Genomic DNA, 23068 nt, shown 5'->3' on the forward strand with positions numbered 1-23068 from the left:
ATATAATTGCCATCTCTTCTAAAGCAAATGCTATCATTTCAATCAATTATCAAAATGTTAAAAAATCCATCAGGCTTTTTTTTTACATTAATAATTCTGGTAGCAGTATATTACAATGAGTAATAAGATTTTTTTCTTTGGACAGTTGGTTTTTATTATTTACATTTTAAGTCATCATGGACTAAAATTTTCCTTGTTATACAATGATTTCACAAAATGAAGCAGCTCAATGGACTAAAATAACCCCCAAATTTACTGCTTACCAGCAATCCCAACACTACTAAAAATATAGATAACTTCATCTCAAAAAAGAAGACATAATGGAAACAAAACTTCAGATAATAAGGGGAAATAAAAGATACTTATGGCATATTATGGTGACTATAGTTAATAACAATATATTATACTTTTGAAAATCACTGAGATAATATTTTTAAATGTTCTAACCACAGAAAGGTAAGTATGTGAGGACATAAATTTGACAATTAATTTTCACATTCCTAATTGTAGTCCTAGTTCAAAATCATATATATCATATATATGGTTTCCATAAACTAATGTTTTTTAACTAGTTTTATTTTTTAAAAATTTAAATTTTGTATGTTCATTTTATATGCTACTATGTTGCTTAAGGGTAATGTTTGAAAAAGAAGAAAAAAGTCCTTTAAAAGCATGAAATCAGGAGACTAGCAAAGGTTAATATGTCTAGTTTAATTTATTTCCAAACATGTGACCAAAACATATAAATTGTATTAAGGGATACACAATAAAAATGAAGATAAGCTCAATGTTGAGTAATGATCAGGCATTTTAAGGCTACCTATAAATTCTGAAAATCTTAAGAATGAGTAATATCAGGACTAGATCAGCAGAATCAAAAATCAGGTTATACAAAGCATTTGGGATTTGCACTTTCAGAGTTTGGGGATCAAGGTAGAGAAGGGCTGTTAATATTTTTTTCTTGCTCCTGTCCTCTTCAGTGGTGTTTATATATATGTTCACCCCAGTAAATCTCCAGGGACTTTTCTTGAACATTGTTATGGAGCCACCCTTAGCAAACAGGATTTAAATTATTGAAATTATAAACTAGTTAATGTTAATTATTTTGCTATAGGATTTTCAGATATTTAATCTCAAAAGAGTTGGCTTTTTCAGGCAAAAAATATAGAAATATATAGAAATATTACTAAGAATGAACATCAATAACCATATAAAATGTAATTTTATTAAATGATTTAGCATTTATTTCAAGCACACACACAAAAAGACTGTCTTCCCTTGTGTGATAGCAGTACAGTAGAGCAATTGGTTAAAGATTCTAGTGATCTCAGCACATTGTACAAGTTATAAGTCAAGTAGGTCAATGTTAAAGGAGTATTTAAAAGTCCATGTCAATTACTCTAAGCTCTTCTGAGCACTAATTTATTTAGTTCTTAGTAGTTATGTCTTGCTAAGTTTAGAAAGGAAATAGAAAAGTATACTTAACCCTCCAATATGGTGTTTTTCTAATTTAGCTGCATACTAAATAAAGTGCGTAGTATTACTATGATGTTAAGTCTGGGTCATTGTTCCAGTGATTGTGACTTAATTACTCTAGCTCTGAACACTAGGACTTTTCAAAGCTCCCCCCCCCCTGCAGGTAACCCCAGTTTATAACCAGAATGACAACTACTACCCAAATAAGCCCCATTTTCTTTTGTCCACAGATAGGTGTTGGCTGGCCAAAATTGTTTTGAAAGACTTGCCAAAGGTAAAAATTGAGAAAATTTACATAAATATCCAGATTCTTGGCTTTGAAAAAAAAAGAAAGAAAGAAACACAGCTAGAGAGATGGCTTAGTGGTTAAGGCCTGTGAAGCCTAAGGACCTATGTTCAACTCTTCAGATCTCAAGCACAAAGGTGAGGCAAGCATAAGGTCACACATGCCCACTAGGTGACACAAGTGTCTGGAGTTCAATTGCAATGGTTGCGGCCCACCAATTCTCCCCCCACCTCTTTCTCTGTCTCTGTCCCTCTCTCTCTCAAAACAAAACAAAACAAACAGTAAAGAAAGTAAAGCATGTGGACTCAAATTCCTACAAGCATCAATGATTGAGCTCGAGGAGTGCTGACACAGAGTATTTTCACCCAGTGCCCAAACTGACCATGAATCCCTGAGTTCTTACGCCCAGTATTGAAGAACTTTCAATGACTCTAATCATTTGTTCATAGTACCCTCATTCTAGATTTCTAAAACATAACTGAAATTAAAATTTCTCAGATAGGAGCAATGTAATTTATATAGAAGCAGTGGCATTAGATACTCAGTAATTTAAGGACAGCAGAAAAGAATTTGGACATCAGACAATCAAAAAGATTTATAGATCAATATTTTTGCCACCCACTGTGAGTTATAAATAAATACAAATATAAAATACTATGCCAGTGTTTAAAGGATTTATATCCAAGCTTTGGGCAAAATATGAGGTGTGAAAGAATTTGAGATAAACACAGATAGTTTTTAATTAAATTGGTGATACAAACCAATTTTTTTTTTTTTTTTGTGCTTAGTTATTTGAGAGTAAAAGACAGAGAGAGAGAGAGAGAGAGAGAGAATGGGCACGCCAGGGCCTCCAGCCACTGCAAACGAACTCCAGACACATGCGCCCCCTTGTGCATCTGGCTAACATGGGTCCTGGGAAATGGACCCTTGAACCAGGGTCGTTAGGCTTCACAGGCAAGTGCAGCCACTAAGCCATCTCTCCAGCTCAACAAACCAATTTCTTGAGAGAGAGAATCAGTATGGTCCTTCCAAAAATACTGAAAACAAGGGATTTTTACTCTATATTTAGTAAGCAAGTAAATTAAGGAAATAGAAGGATACTTAGGAAATATTCTTGAGATACTGCAAGAATGCATCAACCAAAAGCAGTCATAATGACCAACTCAAGTGAAAAATCAGTTAAAGAGAGATTGTATTTAAGTGAGAAACTAATGGAAATTGGCAACTTGGTCACACTATGCAAGCAGAGTCATTCATTTAGGTAGTGTGTAAGCATTAATGTGAAGTCTTGAGGGTTTTTCTTTAATTTACTTTGCTTTCTTTGGGTTAACTGTATACTTAATCAAAAGTGACATGGTTGGTAAAAGGGAAGAGGGAAAGAATGGAATAAACCTGTCCTGATCAACATATTTTGCTGGGTTCTTTGCATACATGAGCTCACATATCCTCATTAATACCCTGAATAGCAAATTTTATTATTTTTTAGAAAGATGAGCAAACAGATTCACAGGATAATTAACTTCCCAGTTGGCACAGTTAAGGAGTATTAAGACAGGTTTGTTGTTTTTAAATCCAAATCCATGTCCTTGATACTGTACCATATCCCTAGAATAAAGGGTGGATTTGAAAACACAGAATCTTAAGCAAAGAGCTAGTATAATCATCCTAGACAGAGCAATAAAGAATGGAGGTAAGAACCCAAAAACCCAAAGGATCTTTAAGAAATGACCCAGGTCACCCCTGATATATTGTAATGAAATCTCAGATGCACCTGGACAAAGGGCCATACTTCCAGGATCAAAATGCTGGGCTGTTGCTGGGGTTGAGGCATATCAATCATTTTATCTAGGGTGTTCAGAAACTTTAGAGATGATTTTAGAGTGTTGACAAGGTTAAAACATAATAAAATCCTAATTTTTCTCATAGATAGTTTTGAGATTCAAACATATCCAACAAATCTAAAATCATTTTCAAAAGAAAATGTCTGTCACCTTTATTTTGCTAGTGCCTATTTCACAATACTCTACTATAGGGTGGGAAGCAGCCAGCCTTTGGAATTCTACGAGATAAGCAGAAGAAATACCAAAAATGTAAGCATATTAGGAAAGAAAGGCATACATTCTTGTAATTTAAGAATAAATGCAGTAATTTTTTATGGGTCTCAGACAATAACTGGGTAAAGTGCTTGCTATATAAGTATGAGGGCTTGAGTTTGGATATTGAGGATCCCCATAAATACCAGGCATGGTATCACACCCCTATAATTCTGGTTGTTGGGAAGGATCCCTTGGGTAAGATAGCTAGCTAGACTAACCAATCAGTGATTCTGGGCTCAGCAAGAGACTCTGTCTCAATAAATGAGGGGGGAGATTACAGTAGACATTTGATGTCAACCCCTGGCCTCCACATCCATGTGTCCAGATGTCTATGTGCCTCCTTACCTGTATACACACCTATACAAGTATGTATGCATGTATATATGTGTGTGTGCATGTGTATGTGTATATATATATGCACATATATATATATCTGCATATACATGTACATATATGTATATACACACATATAACACACACAGTTATATGATATGAGGCTTGGTAAATCATGTCTGACTTTATAGGTCATAGTAAAGAATTTAAATTTTATTGTACATGGAACATAATTGAAATAATATTTCTAAAAAAAGGAAATAACTGAAAGCATGATTTTTTTTAAAGAAAATGAGATTATGATCTTAGATTTTAGGGGAAACACCATCACTCCTATGAAAGCAATGTCCCGGAGAAAGCAAAGGCAGGAGCAGGGAGACTGTTTAGGCTGCTTTTGTAGTACAACAACTGTGGCAGCTGCAGTGACTCTGTGTTAACAGTGGAGATGGTTAGAACTAGAGGCAGAACCCATGCCAAGAATTCCAAAAGGCTTCCACACTACTTGCAGACTACCATGAAAGTCTACAGGGGCAGCCTGCCTCAGTTCCAGGGATTCTGGTGGAAGGCAATACAACCGATTCAGACACAAAGGGCTCTAACACTAACAACCACAGCAATAGTTATAGTGTCAGCCTTTGTGTAGGCTCCTGGATCCTCATTTTCATACAAAGCAATGCAACATACACTAGGTGACACTTGAAAAGCAGCAATGAATATGAGCTCAGTACCATGATTTTTCTGCTTGCATAAGGATTGAATATTTCATGATGTGCCCTGCTACCAGCTCCATCCCTATTTAAAATATTCATATTGTGCACATCATAGATTTTAGCATTAAGTCTGATCTTTAAAATATGGCATTAAAATATAATTTCTCCTTATTACTGAGCTGTTTCCCCTTAAATTTGCCACTAAAACAAGTGCTTCATATACCTTACCCTTGTCCCAGCCCTATACACCCTCTCACAGGGATGGGTAAGAGAATGATTTAGATTGTTATAACCAACCCAGAATAAGCATTTGACATCTTCCCCTCTCTGAAGTTGTTCAGCATACTTCATCTGATATATGTTGACTTTAGCCATCCTTAGGGATGTAGAAAACTTGATCCACACCCTGCACATGTTTCTTATACAGCACCTAAAATCAGGGTGGATAGTGAGGTAAAATCAGGTACTATGTAGGGAGAATGCAGCCCCATACCAATAAACAGAACACATGTGCTTTGAGAAGCTACTTGTGGTTCAGCCTAAGGTATAATGTTTTTGCCTACCTAAAAGTGCCAAGTGTGTTGGTGAGTGCCTAAATCCCAAGTCTAGGGAGGCTGAGATAAGATGATAGTAAGTTCTATTCCAGTCTGAGCTACATAGATAGACCTATGTAAAAACAGTAATAACAATAATAAACAAAGAAAAGAGGAGGGGAGGGGAACCAGGGCAGAAATATGCAAAGTAAGGAGAGAGTCTAAATTGGTGACACCATCATCATTACTATCACTAATCATTTCAACTTTGGCTACCCATCAACTCAGAAACTCAGAAATCCATAGCTTTCTGCCTGATGTGGAGGGGAGGGGAAACAGCAAGGCTTATGTACTTCAACTCACTTTCCTTAGACAGTAGTGGCTTTCTAAAAATATTTCTACCTTAATCCAAGGCATTTTCTGTCTCATCATGACAACAGGTCTTAGGGTCTTGCCTGGTTGTAATAGAAGAGCTACAGGAATTTCCCAGAGCTATCATTGTTTGCAAGAATCTATTTATATTCTTTCCATCATTTCTTATTCTTTATGCAGACCCTTTTTAGGATCAAAACTCAATTCAGATAAGAGCCCAAATACTTATCAGTTCCTAATTGATAGATTGCCCAGAGTTTTCTGTCACAGGAAAGTCTCTCCAAGTAGATCCAAAGATCTATTTTGTATTAAGATTTCCACTACAAAACATCTGAAACCTTTCTCATTTTAGAATGCCATTTCTAAGTGCGGCATGAGAGACTATAGCACAGAATAAGTGTTGTTGCTTTTCTTCTATGACAATTACTGTATGCCTTATGCCCTTAATTTCCAAGGAAACAAGCCAAATGAACTGTCATTTGAACAATGATTTGGGTCAAGTGTCCTCTTTCCATGATTAGTGAGGTGACTGTCTCCATAACTTTTATGTGAAATGGAGTAGAACTTCCTCCCTATTCAAGGCAAATTTTAGTATTAATTGTGAGAATCAAGTAGGCCTTAACCACACTGGGGAGAAAGTCACCTTACCCCACCTCTAAAGGAGAGTCAAAGATAATCAGAGCTCTAGTCCAGCATCTCTCAAATTTTTCCTATTACTCAGAATTCCAGATCCTCCTATTTAATGGGCAATGGAGTTGAACCCATTCATTGCTGGCTAGCCACGTATTTGATCACATGTTTTCTATTGATTTTCATAGGGTTTCCTTGGCCCTTGAGGCACTCATACTTCTTTTTTTTTTAAAAGCCATGTTTAAGTTGGGATTCCCACTCATTGCCAAAACAGTCAAAGCCCTTAATTTCTGGGGTTTTACTCTATTTATGTGGTAACAAGTTAGTCCTCCACAGTTTTATTGCAACTGACATAAAGAACTTGGTGGCTCACATTAACAGCAACAGCCAGAGCATGAGCACTGTGTAGCCCCTGCACTGCACTTCTCACTCAGCGGTATGCTGCCCATTTGCACTAGAAGTAGGCTGTATTTCTATGTTCATAAATCTCTTTATATTTCTATATAAATATCCATGAAAAGAGTCAGAACATAGTTAGAGCCTGCAGGGGGTCTGCTGACAAGATATATGGAAACATGTAACCTACATAGCATTATCTCCCAACAGAATTGGCTGTTAGATTGAATGAGTGAATAGGTATGAACAAAATGAAAAATCAAAAACTCCTAGGTTTATTATTTTTCACAATGAGGTACCATTTGGTGTCACTTACTCAAATCAGAACATTTGGTGAGGGGAGTCAAGCTTTGATTATATGTATTTTCCTATATTCCTATTACTTATTAAACAGAATGTATGAAGTTATAAGTACAGAGGGTAGTTCTAAAATAGTAAATATATAGATTTAACATTAAAGCAGTTATCTAAGTCATGGAGACTAGATGAGATGAAAAGAATAACATTCAAAATTGAGTTCTGAAATACTCCAGACCTTAAAGTTCATGCAGGAAAGACAACTAAAACAAGAGGCAACCAACGAGTGAGGGAATCATGTACCTATAAAGTCCAAGAAAAAGCAATCATGTCAGATCTTGCTGAATTAGAGGAACATGGAGGTAGAGTAGTAGGAGTTTGTAATATACAAGTCAGAACACAGAATGGTAGATTTGTAATCGTGTAACTTACTGAATGAATGGGACTAGTGAAAGTATGCATCATTTCAATTTATAATGAGTACATTGAATAAATAAGGTGAACAGACTATGATCAAAATACAACTTTTGTGGGCTGGAGGGATGGCTTAACAGTTAAGGTATTTCCCTGCAAAGCCAAAGAACCCAGGTTCTACTCTCCAGGACCTACATAAGCCAGATGCACAAGGTGGTACATGTGTCTGGAGTTCATTTGCAGTGTCTAGAGGCCCTAGCAAGCCTATTCTCTTTGTCTGTGCATCTGTCTCTGTCTCTGTCTCTCTCTGACTCTCTCAAGTAAATAAATAACTTAAAAAAAGAAAATACAACTTTTTTCTTCTTCCTCCTTTTAAAATATTTATTTATTTGAGAGAGGCAGATAGATAGAAAGGCAGATGAGAGGGAGAGAGAATGGGTATGGCAAGGCCTCTGCCCACTGCAAATGAACTCCAGACACATGTGCCACCTGTGTGTCCAGCTTTATGTGGGTACTGGGGAATCAAACCTGGATCCTTTGGTTTTGGCCACAATTGCCTTAACTGCTAAGCCATCTCTCCAGCCCTCTGTTTCCTTCTTAATACCTGTATTAATCAGGGTTCTCTAGAGGAACAGAACAGATAGAATGAACTGTAGTAAAAGAGAATTTATTGGACTAGCTTACAGCAGTCCAACAATAGCAGGATGTAGGCCTGAGAGTCATGGAACACAGTGGCTGCTAGTCTACAAGGATGAATGCCTCAGCAGTCCCAATTTGGCACTGAAGGCCTGGAGGCGTCCTGAAGAGACACTGGTCTTCAGTCCCCACTGGAAAGCAGCAAGCAGCACTGGCAGCCAAATGGAAGGAGGGGATACTTTCATTCCCAAAGCTTCCTTAGATAAAGCAGCCCACTCTACAGGAAGGGCTCACCCTGGGAGAAGGATTCTTCCTTTAGTTAATCCTTCTTGGAAGCAACCTCAGATACCCACTTAGAAGGAATGTCTGTGGATTCCTAAACAGATCAAGTTGACACAAACTTAACCATAACAATACCCTTTTTTGATTCAATTGGTCCCTTCCCCTGAATGGAAATTCCAGTAGACACATTCAAGTCCTGAGTGTTCACCATATGTAACTCTGTGAATGGAACAATAAAGAACACACTCAAGACCTTGGTAGTCCCATGGATTTACATGTACTAAGATCTTCCAAGTCATTTTCTTCTGGAAATTGTCACTATTTATAAATTAAAATATCTTAGACCTACCTAATTACCAAAAACTTGCATCACCATTAGATTTCCTTTCTTCCAAAGTCAGGCCTGTCTTCAATCAAGTGCCAACAGCAGGTGGCTGCTTTCTTCCCTCTCGTGCGCCCAGTTCACAGTTCCCTAATGCTTCCCTCTTAATGATGGTTGAAGGGCAACAAGGAAGAAGTAGGACAGTTCTTTTTTGTCTGGATGGGCTTATGGTCTCTAAGTCCACAGGGACTAAAGATAAATACATTGTACAGAATGGCTGAAAGATGAATACATGATTTCCTCCTGTGATCCCTAGAAGCTTGCCTCTGGAATTTTTTGTCCTGCTATCTGAATAAGATGGCTGGCAAGTTGCTACCTTGAGTTGTCTCTTGTGGCTCCTTCTCAGCCCCAAACCATTGTGCTATACACCTCCAGCTTCTTCTTGTGAACCTCCACAGTCTCCTGCACATTGGCCAAAACAATGACTCACATTATGGGTGCCTCACTTTGTCCATGAATCCCCTGCAATGCCCTTTCTTTAGTAAATTGTTGGAATAAATAAATATGGTAGCAAGCCTCTATGTAATCGGCATTCTATCTCCTTCTAGATTTCCATGGCCAGAATCAGACTTCAGCCCCATTACACCTCCTCCCATAGAAATAATAGCAACATTGAAGCACCCCTCACATTAAATCCCCAGGGTTTAAGGGATAGAACTTACAGTACAGGGGTTTCCCTCCCCAAGCCATCTTCAAAATGTGTGAGAAATCCAAAGATTTACAAAAAAAATGTTTTCATAGAAAAGGCTTCATAGAAAATGTGTGCATTTGCATTAGTTTCACCCCCACTAAGCCACATGATAGCTTTCACAGTCAAAACCAGGGCAGGAAGAATACTGTCCTATATTATGTATGCATAAAAAATTATAGCAGATTTCTCAAGGCTTTCACATCATAGAATTGGTTAACAGCCTCTTTTCTGAGAAGTTGGCAAAAGGGAAACCAAAACACTTAGGTCCAAAGTCGAGAAAAGGAAGAAAGGAACAACAAAATAACAAGGATGGATTATGCTGTTAGCAATCAAAGTAAAACTAGGAACTAAAGAATTATACCATAAACATAGACTGAATTAAAAAAAAAAAACAGAATGAAGCTTTTCAAAATTATATGGTTTCTCTAACCATGTATTGTCAACTTTCCTTGAGTGGAGAGGAAGGTCAGAGATTTTAGGACAAAAAAAGTATCCTATTGGTAATAGAATTTAATGGCAGGGTAGAAAATGACTAAAATCATTCTAGAATACCAGACAGCCTCTGAGTATCTATAGTACATGTTCACCAACCTGATAGGAGGAAAAACTAACATAACGTTTTTCAGTAGTGAAGTTAGTAAAACTTATAGGAAATAATATGGAATTTTCCAGCCAGTCTCTTAAAACTGAAGCAAAGGCAAATGAAAAAATCAGAGATGAGGCAGAGTAAGAACAAAGCCATAAGAAGTGTTGCTAAACTCTAATTCTAAGATGTACTTCCAGTGCAGGGCAGAGAGAGAAAGAAGAGATAAGGAGAGATTCTATCAAGGTTAGGTATAGGAAAGTCTAGAGCACACAACGATTGATGGTAGATATATGCTGAATCAGCGTTCAAGAGAAATGCCAGCAAAATATGTAAAGTAAGAAGCGAAAAGTGCCCTGAGTAGTGAGTAGAGAAACCAGTTGCTGATAGACAGGGTTTTCAGCAAAACAGAGATGGAATAATGCTAAAAGCCTACATTTGTTCTTATGAAAAGGCTAAATTTGTTGGTCAAAACCATCAGCAAAATAGACTCTTCATCAGTGACTATCCATGTTTTACTACTTAAAATTTTTGCTTCTATGGTACTGCATCAATATTTTCATATAAATATAAAGAAAATAAACAAATGAAGAAAATCCATGTGAAGTCTTGGCAAGCATTCAACAGCATCCCGCACAAATGTTGCTTGCTTAGAAATCCTGAACAATGTTTTCATGAATATCCCAAACACAGAAGGTCTAATATAATTAGCATATTGATTTAGCTATAATAAGAATAATGTTATGACTGATTATGGTGTTCTCATTTTGGTCTTGTTCCAATGCTCTGACACTTATCAAACAACCTTTCTTTACAGGTACAGACGACAACTATGTGCATCTCTGTTAGCCTCAGTGGCTTTGTGGTCTTGGGTTGTTTGTTTGCACCCAAGGTACACATTGTCCTGTTCCAACCACAGAAGAACGTGGTCACACACAGACTGCACCTCAACAGGTTCAGTGTCAGTGGAACAGCGACCACATATTCTCAGTGTAAGTACTGACTTATTCATCCAGAGCACCTTAGTGGGGACCAGGCTGGCAGGAGCTGAAAAGTACCTCTATCCCCATATACAACCTCAATTCAATTTTATTAAATTCTAATTCACACAGAACCAATGTGTCAAGCACTGAGCAAGGTGCTAAAAATCCAGTGCAAAACCAATGAGTCAACATTTCTGCTTGGGAACCAGATAGAGGCTAGCAGAAGAGAGAGACATTCAGCCTATTAGCTGCAATTAGGCTTTCTGACCTTGTGGAATCAGATCCCCCTGCCCTCTAATCTTGTTCAGTAATAAGTTTCCTTAAGCAAATCACTGTACTGCTTCCTGCCTCATTTTACTCACTGGGCTAGAGGGTTGGTATTCTATAAGGTATGCCCAAAGTTACATGGATACGAAGGGTACTTAATGAAAAGTGAGAAAGGGGAAATATTCAAATTATATAAAAAATGTTGCATACTAAATACTTACTTACCCCTCTGAAAGTTTAAATTTCTTCCTTAATATTAATATGTTAAGGATTTTGAGAATCTCTTCAGCAAGGACACCTGTTTATTCTTTTTGTATCTGATCACACTTTAACTCAACACTCCATGAAGCACACCTTGGAAAACGATGGAACAGAAATTCTTGTTTTAATGACATAGTGTTTTCCAGTGGAGAGCCAGCTGAGACATTTGTGTGAACAGATGTATTCCAGGATACCTCCTCAGTGCAGAGGTTTCTTCTCTGCTAGCCAACAAATATCTGAAACACTGCTTCTTAAGACTACATGATTTAAATCTTTTGTGTTTCATAAAGCACAAATATGCCTAAAGGGGACAGCCTTTTAAGCCATTTTCAGTTAATTTGTAGTACAAATTAGAAGAAATTCATTGACAGAGAGTACGAGAGAAGAAGAGAGTCAGAGCTACCAGTGAGGAGGAAGGACTGGGAGTGACAGAGGCTGACTGTTTCACAATTTTGCCTTAGGTGTTTTAGAAAGGATTCTTCAAAATGGCTCAGCATCAAAGGGCGATCAGTCACTCTAGTGACCGAGTTTCTCCAGTGGAACACAAAATTTAACAGAGCAACCTTTCCCCCTGCAGAAGAAAAACTGACAGGCAGAGTACATGTTTAGTGATGCCCTTCATATACCTTTGTGCCTCAGCCTGAGCTGTCTGGAGATAGGGACTTAAACATACACACTTTCCACTAAATACTCAGGTTTCACAGTAGTTGAATCTCTGTAAAAAGTACAGTAAAAAGAAAAACAGAAAAATAAACATGCGTACTTCTTAAGTAAATAATTGTCATCATTAGCAGTCAATTGCAACAGCTAGCTAGTCTAAACAAGAAAAAAAATGACTTAAAAGCAATAATAGTTCATAGAAAGTTTTATTTATTTTCTATGTGGTTAGCATTCTGCTATTTGTGTGTGTATGTGTGTTATTTTAATTAATGTTCATAACTCATTGAGGTAAAGAAACCAGAACAGGGAGACATTCTTAAAATGGCTGAATCAGAATCCATGCTTCTTATTTCAAAGCCAGTACACATAACCACAGTCCTCTGCTGCCTCTCCCAGAAAGCATACTGGGAATATTCCCAAGATGCAAGGTGACGGTAGTCCTTTACAGGAAAATCACAAGGATTTTCACTCAAGGCTGAATAGAATTTTATTCCTAGCTTCTATTGATAGTTTGAAGTTCTGGGTTGTTACTAAAATTTCTAGCAGTTTCTAAGTTTTACACATTTCCAAACCAGTAACTCAGATGTGGCAGTATGTTTCAATATATGTACAGGGAGTTACTAACTTCATGAAGGGATAATTGGATACTTAGTCAGATCACTCTGGAAAAATTCAGAAATACCATTTTATACCAAGGCTTTCCAACCTTTTGACATTGCAACATGACATTGCCATCTAGAAATGTGTCAGGCTACATCCAAAGCTACCTGATTGGCATGAGGCTAAAAGTTGTACACACTTGATTTATAGAAACACAGAGTGCTGGGACTGCAATGGAATTGATTAAGGTGTTGCTCAGTATACTACTATAATAGTGATCTAATTACTACTTCAGAGTAGGTGGCTACCCAACATAACACTTGTGGACTATTTTTTGTAAATCCATACTTCTTTGTCCATTAGTATATTCTCATTCATTGAAACAAATCAATGAAGCAGCACTACAAAACAACATGAAGAATTTATACTATATGCATTTCAAAGTGCATAAGTAATAAACACATTTTTGATATTTGTAATTCTATTTCATTTATTCAAAGTAGTTTCATATTTGTAAATTCACTGTATCCTCATGTGAACCATATATCACAAGTTCTATTTCATGCCTAAGAAACTGAGAAATCAAATTACTTCTTAATGCTACACAATGATGTAAGAAGGAGTTGACATTGGATTTCCTGACTTACAGTTAAAACTACTTCCTTTAATAATCTATAACTATTTTTATTCATTTGAGTACTAACTAAGTACCAGTGATTTCTAATCACCAATAAATAATAATAAATGGGACAGAGACCCTGACTTCATGAAGCTTAGTGTTTAAGGTAGTGATTTGCATACCATATCAGATAACGCATTAATGGGTCATGGAATTTATTGTCTTCCATCAATGTTTTTAAAAAGAAAATAGAATATAGAAGCCAGTTATGGTGGTACACGCCTTTAATAACAGCACTCAGGAGGCAGAGGTAGGAGGATCACCATGAGTTCAAGGCCATCTTGAGACTACATAGTGAATTCCAGGTCACCCTGAGCTAGAGTGAGATCTTGCCTTGAAAAATCAAAATGAGAAAATAGAATACAAAATCTTAGGGTACATCATATATGACAGAGGTTTAATGCATGGAGGCTAAGAGGTGTATAGTTGTATTTTTATATGTTCCTTGTACAGGTAAAATGCCTTTATTACTACAAGTTGAAATTAACAAAGTAAGTCACCAATCTGTGGGCTCCAGTTTTGTGTGTGAACAGGTTACTGACCCACCATGCTATAAAGATTTAAGCCATACAATCAATTACTATCTCACAGTCAGTTCCTCCAGTGTGTACTCAGATCAGTTTATAACCATTTCCCTCACAAATTGTGGGAAGCAGGCTGTATTACAAATCAATAACAGCCCTTAAACTACTCTAAGCTCATTAAGAATTTTACTTAGATTATGCATACAGTCAGGCCTTGATGGACATAGGCTTTGAATCTCTAGATTCAACTAATTGCAAGTCAAAAATATGTTGGAGAAAATGCATCTGTTTTAAATATGTACATTCTTTTTTCTATTGGCTATTCCTTAAACAATATATGTAACAACAATATACATGACATTTAAATTTTATTAGGTATAAGTAATCTAGAGATATTTCAAAATATATGGGAACATGTATACTAATTCTATACAAATACTATATACCATTTTATATGAGGATCTTGTTCAGCATTTGTGGACACAGGATAGGGGTCAGCTCCTAGAACGGATTTTCTATAGATACAAAGGGCTGTACAAGGGACATCTTGCTAGTAACTTTGTGCTGACATTTTATCCCATTGGATGATTGTTACTCATACTGCTGCTTTTAGATTTTCTCCAGAGGTGAAAACATATATGCCATGTATAAATAAGAGTATACAATAAGGTTACCCCTTTTACTTCCACATTAAGTAACTTACTCCTCATGAGAAACTTTCTCATAACCTAAATGGCTCAAAATAACTATTCAATTATCTCCTGTGGCTTGCTGCATCATAAATTCAGGCAAGCCTTGACTCTACAGCTGATGTGTTCCTGCTGAGATAGGGCTGGTCTGGAGGAACCATCAGAACCTCATGCCTATGCTTAGCACCCTGGTAGGAAGCCTCCCATGTAGGCTTCAAGAGAGCAAGCTCTATAAGAGGAAACAGAATGTGGCCTGGCCAGAACACTGATACAGGATGTTCTGCCCATGTTTATTCATGAAGGCCAGGACAGAACCTTCTCAGACCCAAGCACTCTCACATGGCACCTCCAAATCTTTTTTTAAAAAATTTTTTATTAACATTTTCCATGATTATAAAATATATCCCATGGTAATTCCCTCCCCACCCCCACACTTTCCCATTTGAAATTCCATTCTCCATCATATTACCTCCACATTACAATCATTTTAATTACATATATACAATATAAACCTATTAAGTATCCTCCTCCCTTCCTTTCTCTACCCTTTATGTCTCCTTTTTAACTTACTGGCCTCTGCTACTAAGTATTTTCATTCTCACGCAGAAGCCCAGTCATCTGTAGCTAGGATCCACATATGAGAGAGAACATGTGGCGCTTGGCTTTCTGGGTCTGGGTTACCTCACTTAGTATAATACTTTCCAGGTCCATCCATTTTTCTGCAAATTTCATAACTTCATTTTTCTTTACCGCTGAGTAGAACTCCATTGTATAAATGGGCACCTCCAAATCTTAACCTAATCCAGTAGTATGCTCTTTTGAGGTATGATGGTGACAGAAAGGCACAGACATATTAGTTTCCAGATTGTTCTTTAACACTACAGTAGCAAATACATCATATCCTTTTTGAGTCTAGGTCAGCCTTTTGACCATGGCTATGGTGATTAATAGCAGAAAGCTTATTGATTCTAAAGATGAAAATTTTCTTAAACAAACAGAAAAAGCATAATCAACCTCAGAAGTAGGCATAGAAGAAGGAACACACAGCTAAGGATATCTTGGGAAACTCATCCTTTGAGAAATATTTTACATATTCTTATGTAAAATACAGCAATTCAAGTTGTCTGGTTTGTTACATAGAATACAGTCAGAATAAAAATAAATGAAACCTTGGGCTGGAGAGATGGCTTAGTGGTTAAGTGCTTGGCTGTGAAGCCTAAGGACCCCAGTTCAAGGCTCGATTCTCCAGGACCCACATTTGCCAGATGCACAAGGAGGCACACACGTCTGGAATTCGTTTGCAGTGGCTGGAGGCCCTTGCACGCTCATTCTCTCTTTCTCTGCCTCTTTCTCTCTCTGTCTGTTGCACTCAAATAAATAAATAAATAAACAAACAAAAATTTAAAAATAAATAAATGAAACTTTAACTCTCTTCTCTGTTACCTATACCTACAGGCGATTGGCTCTCAAACATTTGTATGCAAAAAATACTAATAATAACCTCTTATAAATGGAGATTCCTTGGCCCCACCCACTTACATTTTGATTCTGTCATCTGGGACAAAAGCCAAATCTGTTTTGTTTTGTTTTATTTTTTTAACAGATATATATCTGGTTCAATGAAAATGATTTAGAAAAATGATTTAGGGCAAAATTTTTGAGAACAGCAGCATTAAATGTCCTTGTCTACTTCATCTGATACCAATGCAGTTCAGGGAGATCTTATGTCATATAGGAAGCAGACCCTGGGTTCAGAGAGATACTGGCATTCTCCCATCCTCTGGTTCATGGTGCCACCGGTGACATTCCTATGCAGATATTTCCAAAGCTCCCTTTGGACCCCTCCATGAAAGTCATTTCCAGAACAAAAGCATCTAGCCACTCAAAAAACACCTACTACATACTAAAAGCAGACATACTCCTCTGAAGGGTGTTATCCCTCAGAGACCTTTACATCCTAAACTTATCCTTGCAAAGCTTCTCCTACACCCATGCACATAAGCAAACATCCTTTTTAGTTAGATGAGAAAAAGTGGTATTTTTTATTCTGTTCTGTTTAAAAGCCAATGGGATTCTCAGAGTTGCTTCCCCAAAGCAGACAATCAAGAATATATATTGGGATTGTAAGTGGAACTGCATGATACTGAAGGAGACAAGTAGTATGTACATGTGAGGTTATGCAGCATGGATCCCTGTGAGCACTCTACAAGTCAGACTGTTGGCACCAAAATGGTTTAAGATCAGCATTGATTATGGAGAGGAGTGACAAATTAAGTGTGTCCCATCATCTACAGTAGGGATATTATGTACTCATATTTAGCCCTATGAGGATGTGTTTATCTTGCTTGTGGTGATCATTTAGATGGATATATGTCATTAACATTACCATCAGCCAAGAGGCTTCTACTGACTGATGATGCCAAGGTCTAGGTCCCCAAGGAGCTGTAGGCTGATAGAGAGTGATTTTCTCTCTCCAAACCTTATTCAGAAAGTCACCTGTCTGTGTAGTAATACATAGACTGCTCAATTAATAGAAGTGGTTGCTTATTGCAAAGTATTTTTACATTCCAAAGTGAAACTAGTTGTGTTAACAGATTAAGTGAACAGTCTTCTAGAGTTACAACAGGTTTCGACAGAGCTGTAGCAACAGACAGAAAGGATATGAGAAACAGCCTTTGTTGTCAGTTCCCAAGCCCTTGAAGACGTTATTGAGCAGAAATCAAGCCTTTGTTGAAGACTGAATAATTTAATAAAAGAAAATATACCATATAATTCCTAGGTTTCTTCTCTACTTTGCTACTCCAGAAAAAATAGTCTCATATGCTTACATTATAAATTCAGGGAGTCATGTAACAGCACTATGTAATGGCATGGCAAGCAAATTAATAAGGTATTTGGTAACATAAACTGAGTTAACAGTCTTTCTCCCCATACACATAAGTAGAAATATAAATATTCAGTGGAGAATTTAGGAGTCTAGAGCATTCAGAAAACTAAGCCTTATACTTCCACATACATTGTGCACCCAATTCAAATTGATGCCAATCTCCTATTTTTAAAGTCTACAGGATTCCTGAAAACCTCATTTCAACCCCTTTCACATTCTCCTTGAGGATGGGAGAATAGTCTGTAGCTATAATGAATAACCTTATATCTAAAGAGAGATTTCTTTGGCATCTCTCCTTTCTCCTGTTTAATATTGTCCATTTTACTTACTTTATAACTACTCTTTTCCAGCCTCTGAATTATTCTTTATTTACCACCTTCTATAAAAAAATGAACATAGGGATGGAGAAATGGCTTAGCAGTTAAGTCACTTTCCAGCAAAGCCTAGGGACCCAGGTTTGATTAATAATAATAATTCAAGATAAAATTTTAACAAATAACTACAGATACTAGAATTTGAAGGGCTGGTAAGGATAATTTATCCTAATAATTGCTTTTTGGATGAGAAAACAAAACTCTATCTATTAGAAAAAGGTGAAAGGTTTATATGATCTGGAGAACAGGATCATATCTATTAGATACTTTAAGGAATGTGGTTACCAAAGCCATAAATAAAACTCCCTCCAGATGCTCCACTACTCTCCTAGACTGTCTGCCTCATCTCAATTACAAAGTTTAACCCTGATATTATTCTGAAAATATTAACAGTAACATTTGCAAATTCAATTAATTGTTAAATGCTTTCCCCTCAACTCCATTATTTTATCACATCTTGTTTTACCAATGTGGGCACAGTCTTATATCCCCTTCAAAAGCCCCATCTCAGGCAGTCCAATAGTTTAAATCATTTTGATCAGAGACTGTAGGTTTCCACACCACCACAATCACACAAAGAGTATAAGCTTCCACTCAACCACACATACACCAAAGGACAGCAGGGTTCCATACCATCATGCTCTTACAAAAGTACTGTAGGGTTCCACACCATCACACTCACACAAAGACTGTGGGATTCCAAATCATCACTCTCAAACAGAGAGTCTTTAAGTTTCCATACTGCACACACAGAGACTGTAGGGTTCTATGTTGTCACATACATACACACACTCACACACACACACACAGAGTGAGAGAGAAAGAGAAAGAAAGAGACTGCAGGGTCCCATGCCACCACACTCACAGAGAAAAGGCGTAATCTTCCAGAAGGCCTATCCACAAAGCTTTCCAGAAAACATGACCTGATAAAGCCAAGTAAAGCAATATTATTATTGTGCCTGGATGTTTTTGTTAAAGACATGCTTTGTAAGTAGTCCTTTAAAAGCAATTATCTTGAATTAACTCATATCCTGTGCTGTACACTTGAACAAGATGCAGCTACAATGTAAAGCACACCCACTGTAGCAGACAGCTTCAGGTTTGCTGAGATGAACTGCCAGACAAGGCACAGTTATGGAGGAAGGAATTTATTAAAGCTTACAGATCCAGGGGATGTTCTATAATGGCAGAAAAAGCTGGCCTGCTTTCACAGGTCTAAGCAAAGGGAGAGAAGCCTCAAGCCCAAAGTGCAAAAGCCACACAGCACACTTCAGAAACTCCAGCTGGGCACACTTTTCATATCTTTAGATTGAAATTTCAAACCCACCACTATGCCATAATATCCATTGAGTAACACCTCCTGTAGCCATGTAGCTGTACATCCAAACAACAAACTAATAAAACACTGAATATATTAGGGGCCATCTATTCAAACTACCATACCCACCAAAGCTCAGGGAATTGTTCAGGAGAATAGAAAGAATGCAAGAGACACAGGCTTGGAGGCATCCCCCCACCAACATGCACACACACACACACACACACACACACACACACACACACACACACACAAAATGACTGACTGCTGCTCTAACAACTCATACCCACAACTTCATAGTGAATACCAGCAATCCCACCAAGGAAAGTGCTCAGAGGAGTGGGGGCAGGGAGGAGGAAAATGATGGTTCATGATGAATCCATACAAACTTTCTACTTAATAAAAAAAAAGTTAAAGATGCAGCTATAAAGAGTTTAATATTATAAGAGATAGCCATAGTCAAACACATGTGTGTGTAACCCATATTTCATAGATATCTTAAGAACACTGGACCATATTTAGAATTGTGTAAATATTGTACCTTTAAAAGGGAACTATGGCCAGGCATGGTGGCACATTCCTTTATTTCAAGCACTGGGAGGCAGGTGTAGGAGGATTCCTATAAGTGCAAGGCCTAAGACTACAGAGTGAGTTTCAGGTCAGTGTGGGCTAGAGTGAGATCTTACTTCAAATTAAATAAATAATAAAAATAAATAAAAGGTAACTATGTAGGTTATCAACTGTTGCCCATAATTGGTTTTAGATGTTCAATGATATCTGAGTATAAAATAAGCTAAATATCTAACATCAACTTACTATAGTCAATTTCTCTTTCCTACTTTTTTTTTCATTTTGTTTACATGAAAATTTCTAGAAATATCCCAGAAGGGAGATTTGTATGCCTAAATAAGCTAAAAAAAATCTCTCCACATGTGAAACAGTGAGGGATCTGGAGAATGCCTGCCTTACCTGGTATAACTGCAGAAGCTTTGGGAGAGGGTACTTGTGCCAAATAAATATACACGTCAGTTTACTTGTTTTCATTTCACTTATTCTTTTTTTAAAAAAAATATTTTTATTTATTCATTTGAGAGAAATACAGAGAGAAAGCAGCAGACATATAGAGTGAGTATGAGCACACCAGGGCCGCCTTCCACTGCAAATGAACTTGAGACACATGTGTCATTTTGTACATCTGGCTTTACTTGGGTACTGCTAATCAAACCTGGGCCATCAGGCTTTAAGTTTCACAAACAAGCTACTTTAACCACTAAGCAATCTCTCAAGGCTCATTTTACTCATCCTTTGAAGAAAAATTTTTGAACTAAGGGCTCATCTACAGTTGCTGGGAAATGTGCTCATGAATAAAACAGACAAATTCTACACTCATGGTCTTACCGTGATAGCAGACCACAGAAGGAATACAAATCAGTAAGGCATAGTGAGCCAGGCACTGGTGACTAGCACAAAGGGACTCATTGGAAAAACGAACACATTAGGCTCAATGGAAATGATAAAATGATTATTTTTAGAGATGTCAGGACAGGCCTTTCTGCTAAAGCAACAGTTTGAAGAAAAGACATGAAAGAAATAAAGGTAGTGAGTCATGGTACTATCTGGAGGAAAGACTGTCTAGGAAAATGCAAAGGCCAAAGGTAAAAGGACACCAAAGGTATGTATTATTTATATAGGCAGAGGGAAATGTACAGCAACAACTACAACAGAAAAAGAAGAGATGGTAAGGACTTTTGCTTTTCTATTGAACAAAAGGGAGCTTCTATCCAAATTTTGACAGAAAAGAGAATGATGGGTGACTAAAAGATTATAATAATGCAGAATTAGTAAAACAGTATGAACCTTGAGAACTTTTGTTTATCATTTGTTTATCAGTTATACACTTTTGAAATAATAGAGGGGTAAAAAGAGTATAAAAGGATATGACTGAAATACAACATGGTGTAGTAGCAAAGGAGGGAGGCAATTACTTGAAAATCAAGAGAAGTTTCAGATATGGTAATTAAATTATATTATGGCTCATAAAATAGTATATTATATATTTTTCTGTCTATGGATCTTGTCTCACAAGAAAAAGGATCTATGAATTAAGTCTGCTTTCACACAGACAACTTCACATTTGGAAACTGACTTGAATTTGCATCTTCAGCTACTGTCAATAGTTTATTTGCATCTTAATCTACTCTTAATAGTTTGAGACCCTTGCTTGGATTATAAAGAGGAAACACTTTTTGAGAATTCAGTCCATCAGTCTTATTTATAATAATGAATTCCCTATTTTTCACTGCAAAAATCTCAGAATGATACTTCCAATCCAGTAGCAGTGACCTCATCTTCCCAAACAACACATGGTAAACACTGGATGCACTTCCTCTGGAAGGGGCAAGTAAAACAAAGATGATGAGTAAGAAAACAAATTCAGCGACACAGCAGGGGACAAGGTAGCACAGCTGGTGAAAACTAGATTTCATAACCATAGCATTGAAATTATAAACAAGCAGATATCCTGGGAAAGATTATTTGGGGTTACCAGGAGCAAGGAAATGGGACAGATGGAGCAAACTAAATGTCTGGACAGTTGAAATGTTTATTTTCTTCCAAATCTGATGTATTACAGAATCCAGTAGGACTCTGATGCTCAGGAGCCAGTCTCTCAGTCAACTGGCTAGTAGGCTTAGCAGCCATAAGAATGTAAAAAATGCACTTAGCATTGACCACTAGTTCAGTTACCTGTAACAAAGTCATTTTCCTCAAGTCTGGCCAGCTTGTGTGTTACCAGTGAAGTGGATTACATGGATGGAGACAAGGCTGCCATTTAACAGGATTGATCTCCAAAACTTTATCACAACTTTGAAGTAAAATATGTCCTTTGATGGGTGAGAATTGTCCTTTTCTGATGAGCAGTGAAATTTCTAAGGTCATTTTCAGCTATCCTCAGTTTTCACATCGAATGGAAAAATGTACCGCCTTAGCTTAGAGCAGTTAACAACTGCTGCTCACCCCAAGTCCCCAGCAAGCCAATAAGAAGCTTGGGAGCATCTTGTTTCATACAGAAAGAATGATGATAGAAGTCTGCTTAACCACACAGATGAAAATAGGCCAACCTTACACCATTACAAACCTCATGAGAATATCATCAGAACAACAGCAAAAGCTTATCTCTTTCCCTATGCCTCACCATTGCACACACACTAGTACTTTGCTCTTCGACATATTTTATTACCTTGGGGATCAACAGATAGGCTAATATGGGAGGTACATATAAAATATTTATGAAATGCAAAGTAATTGAGATAGTAAACTCATAAAACAATAATTTCTTCTACCATATTCAGCAGCATGTACAAAAATGGGAATATATTTACATGAGAAAATGCACTGTTCAAAACTACAAATGAAACAGGAAGAGAAGCAGAAAACTAGAAGGTGGAGCTCCTTTCAACATACTGAAAAGGATTTAGGTGGGGGAAAAGTTTCCAGCATTTTGTGGACATTTTTTCTGGTGATGTATTTTTTTATAAGGAGACTTGAAAATTTGTATTATCTTCTTCAGAGTTGAAGACACTTTAGCAGAAGGTGTTCCCTTTAAGATCCCTGCAGAACAAACTCAAAGTACTATAAATGCCCATAATAATGTCCATGTCTATTTTAAACTACCCAGCTACCTTTGCAACTGCTCTACTTCCCACCTAGT

The 23068-nt window shown here is 37.1% G+C and overlaps 1 protein-coding gene across 1 annotated transcript in view; it reads left to right on the plus strand.

Moving 5' to 3' along the window:
- Nucleotides 1-23068, plus strand: part of Grm3 (glutamate metabotropic receptor 3) — a 239323-nt gene that overhangs the window by 211861 nt on the left and 4394 nt on the right. Inside the window, exon 5 of the mRNA XM_004662303.2 lies at nucleotides 10935-11109. Coding sequence (XP_004662360.1) covers nucleotides 10935-11109 — 175 coding nt within the window. The remainder of the gene's footprint in view (nucleotides 1-10934; nucleotides 11110-23068) is intronic.

This window comes from Jaculus jaculus, chromosome 10, assembly GCF_020740685.1.
Source record: "Jaculus jaculus isolate mJacJac1 chromosome 10, mJacJac1.mat.Y.cur, whole genome shotgun sequence".
In the NCBI taxonomy this organism is placed as follows: domain Eukaryota; kingdom Metazoa; phylum Chordata; class Mammalia; order Rodentia; family Dipodidae; genus Jaculus; species Jaculus jaculus.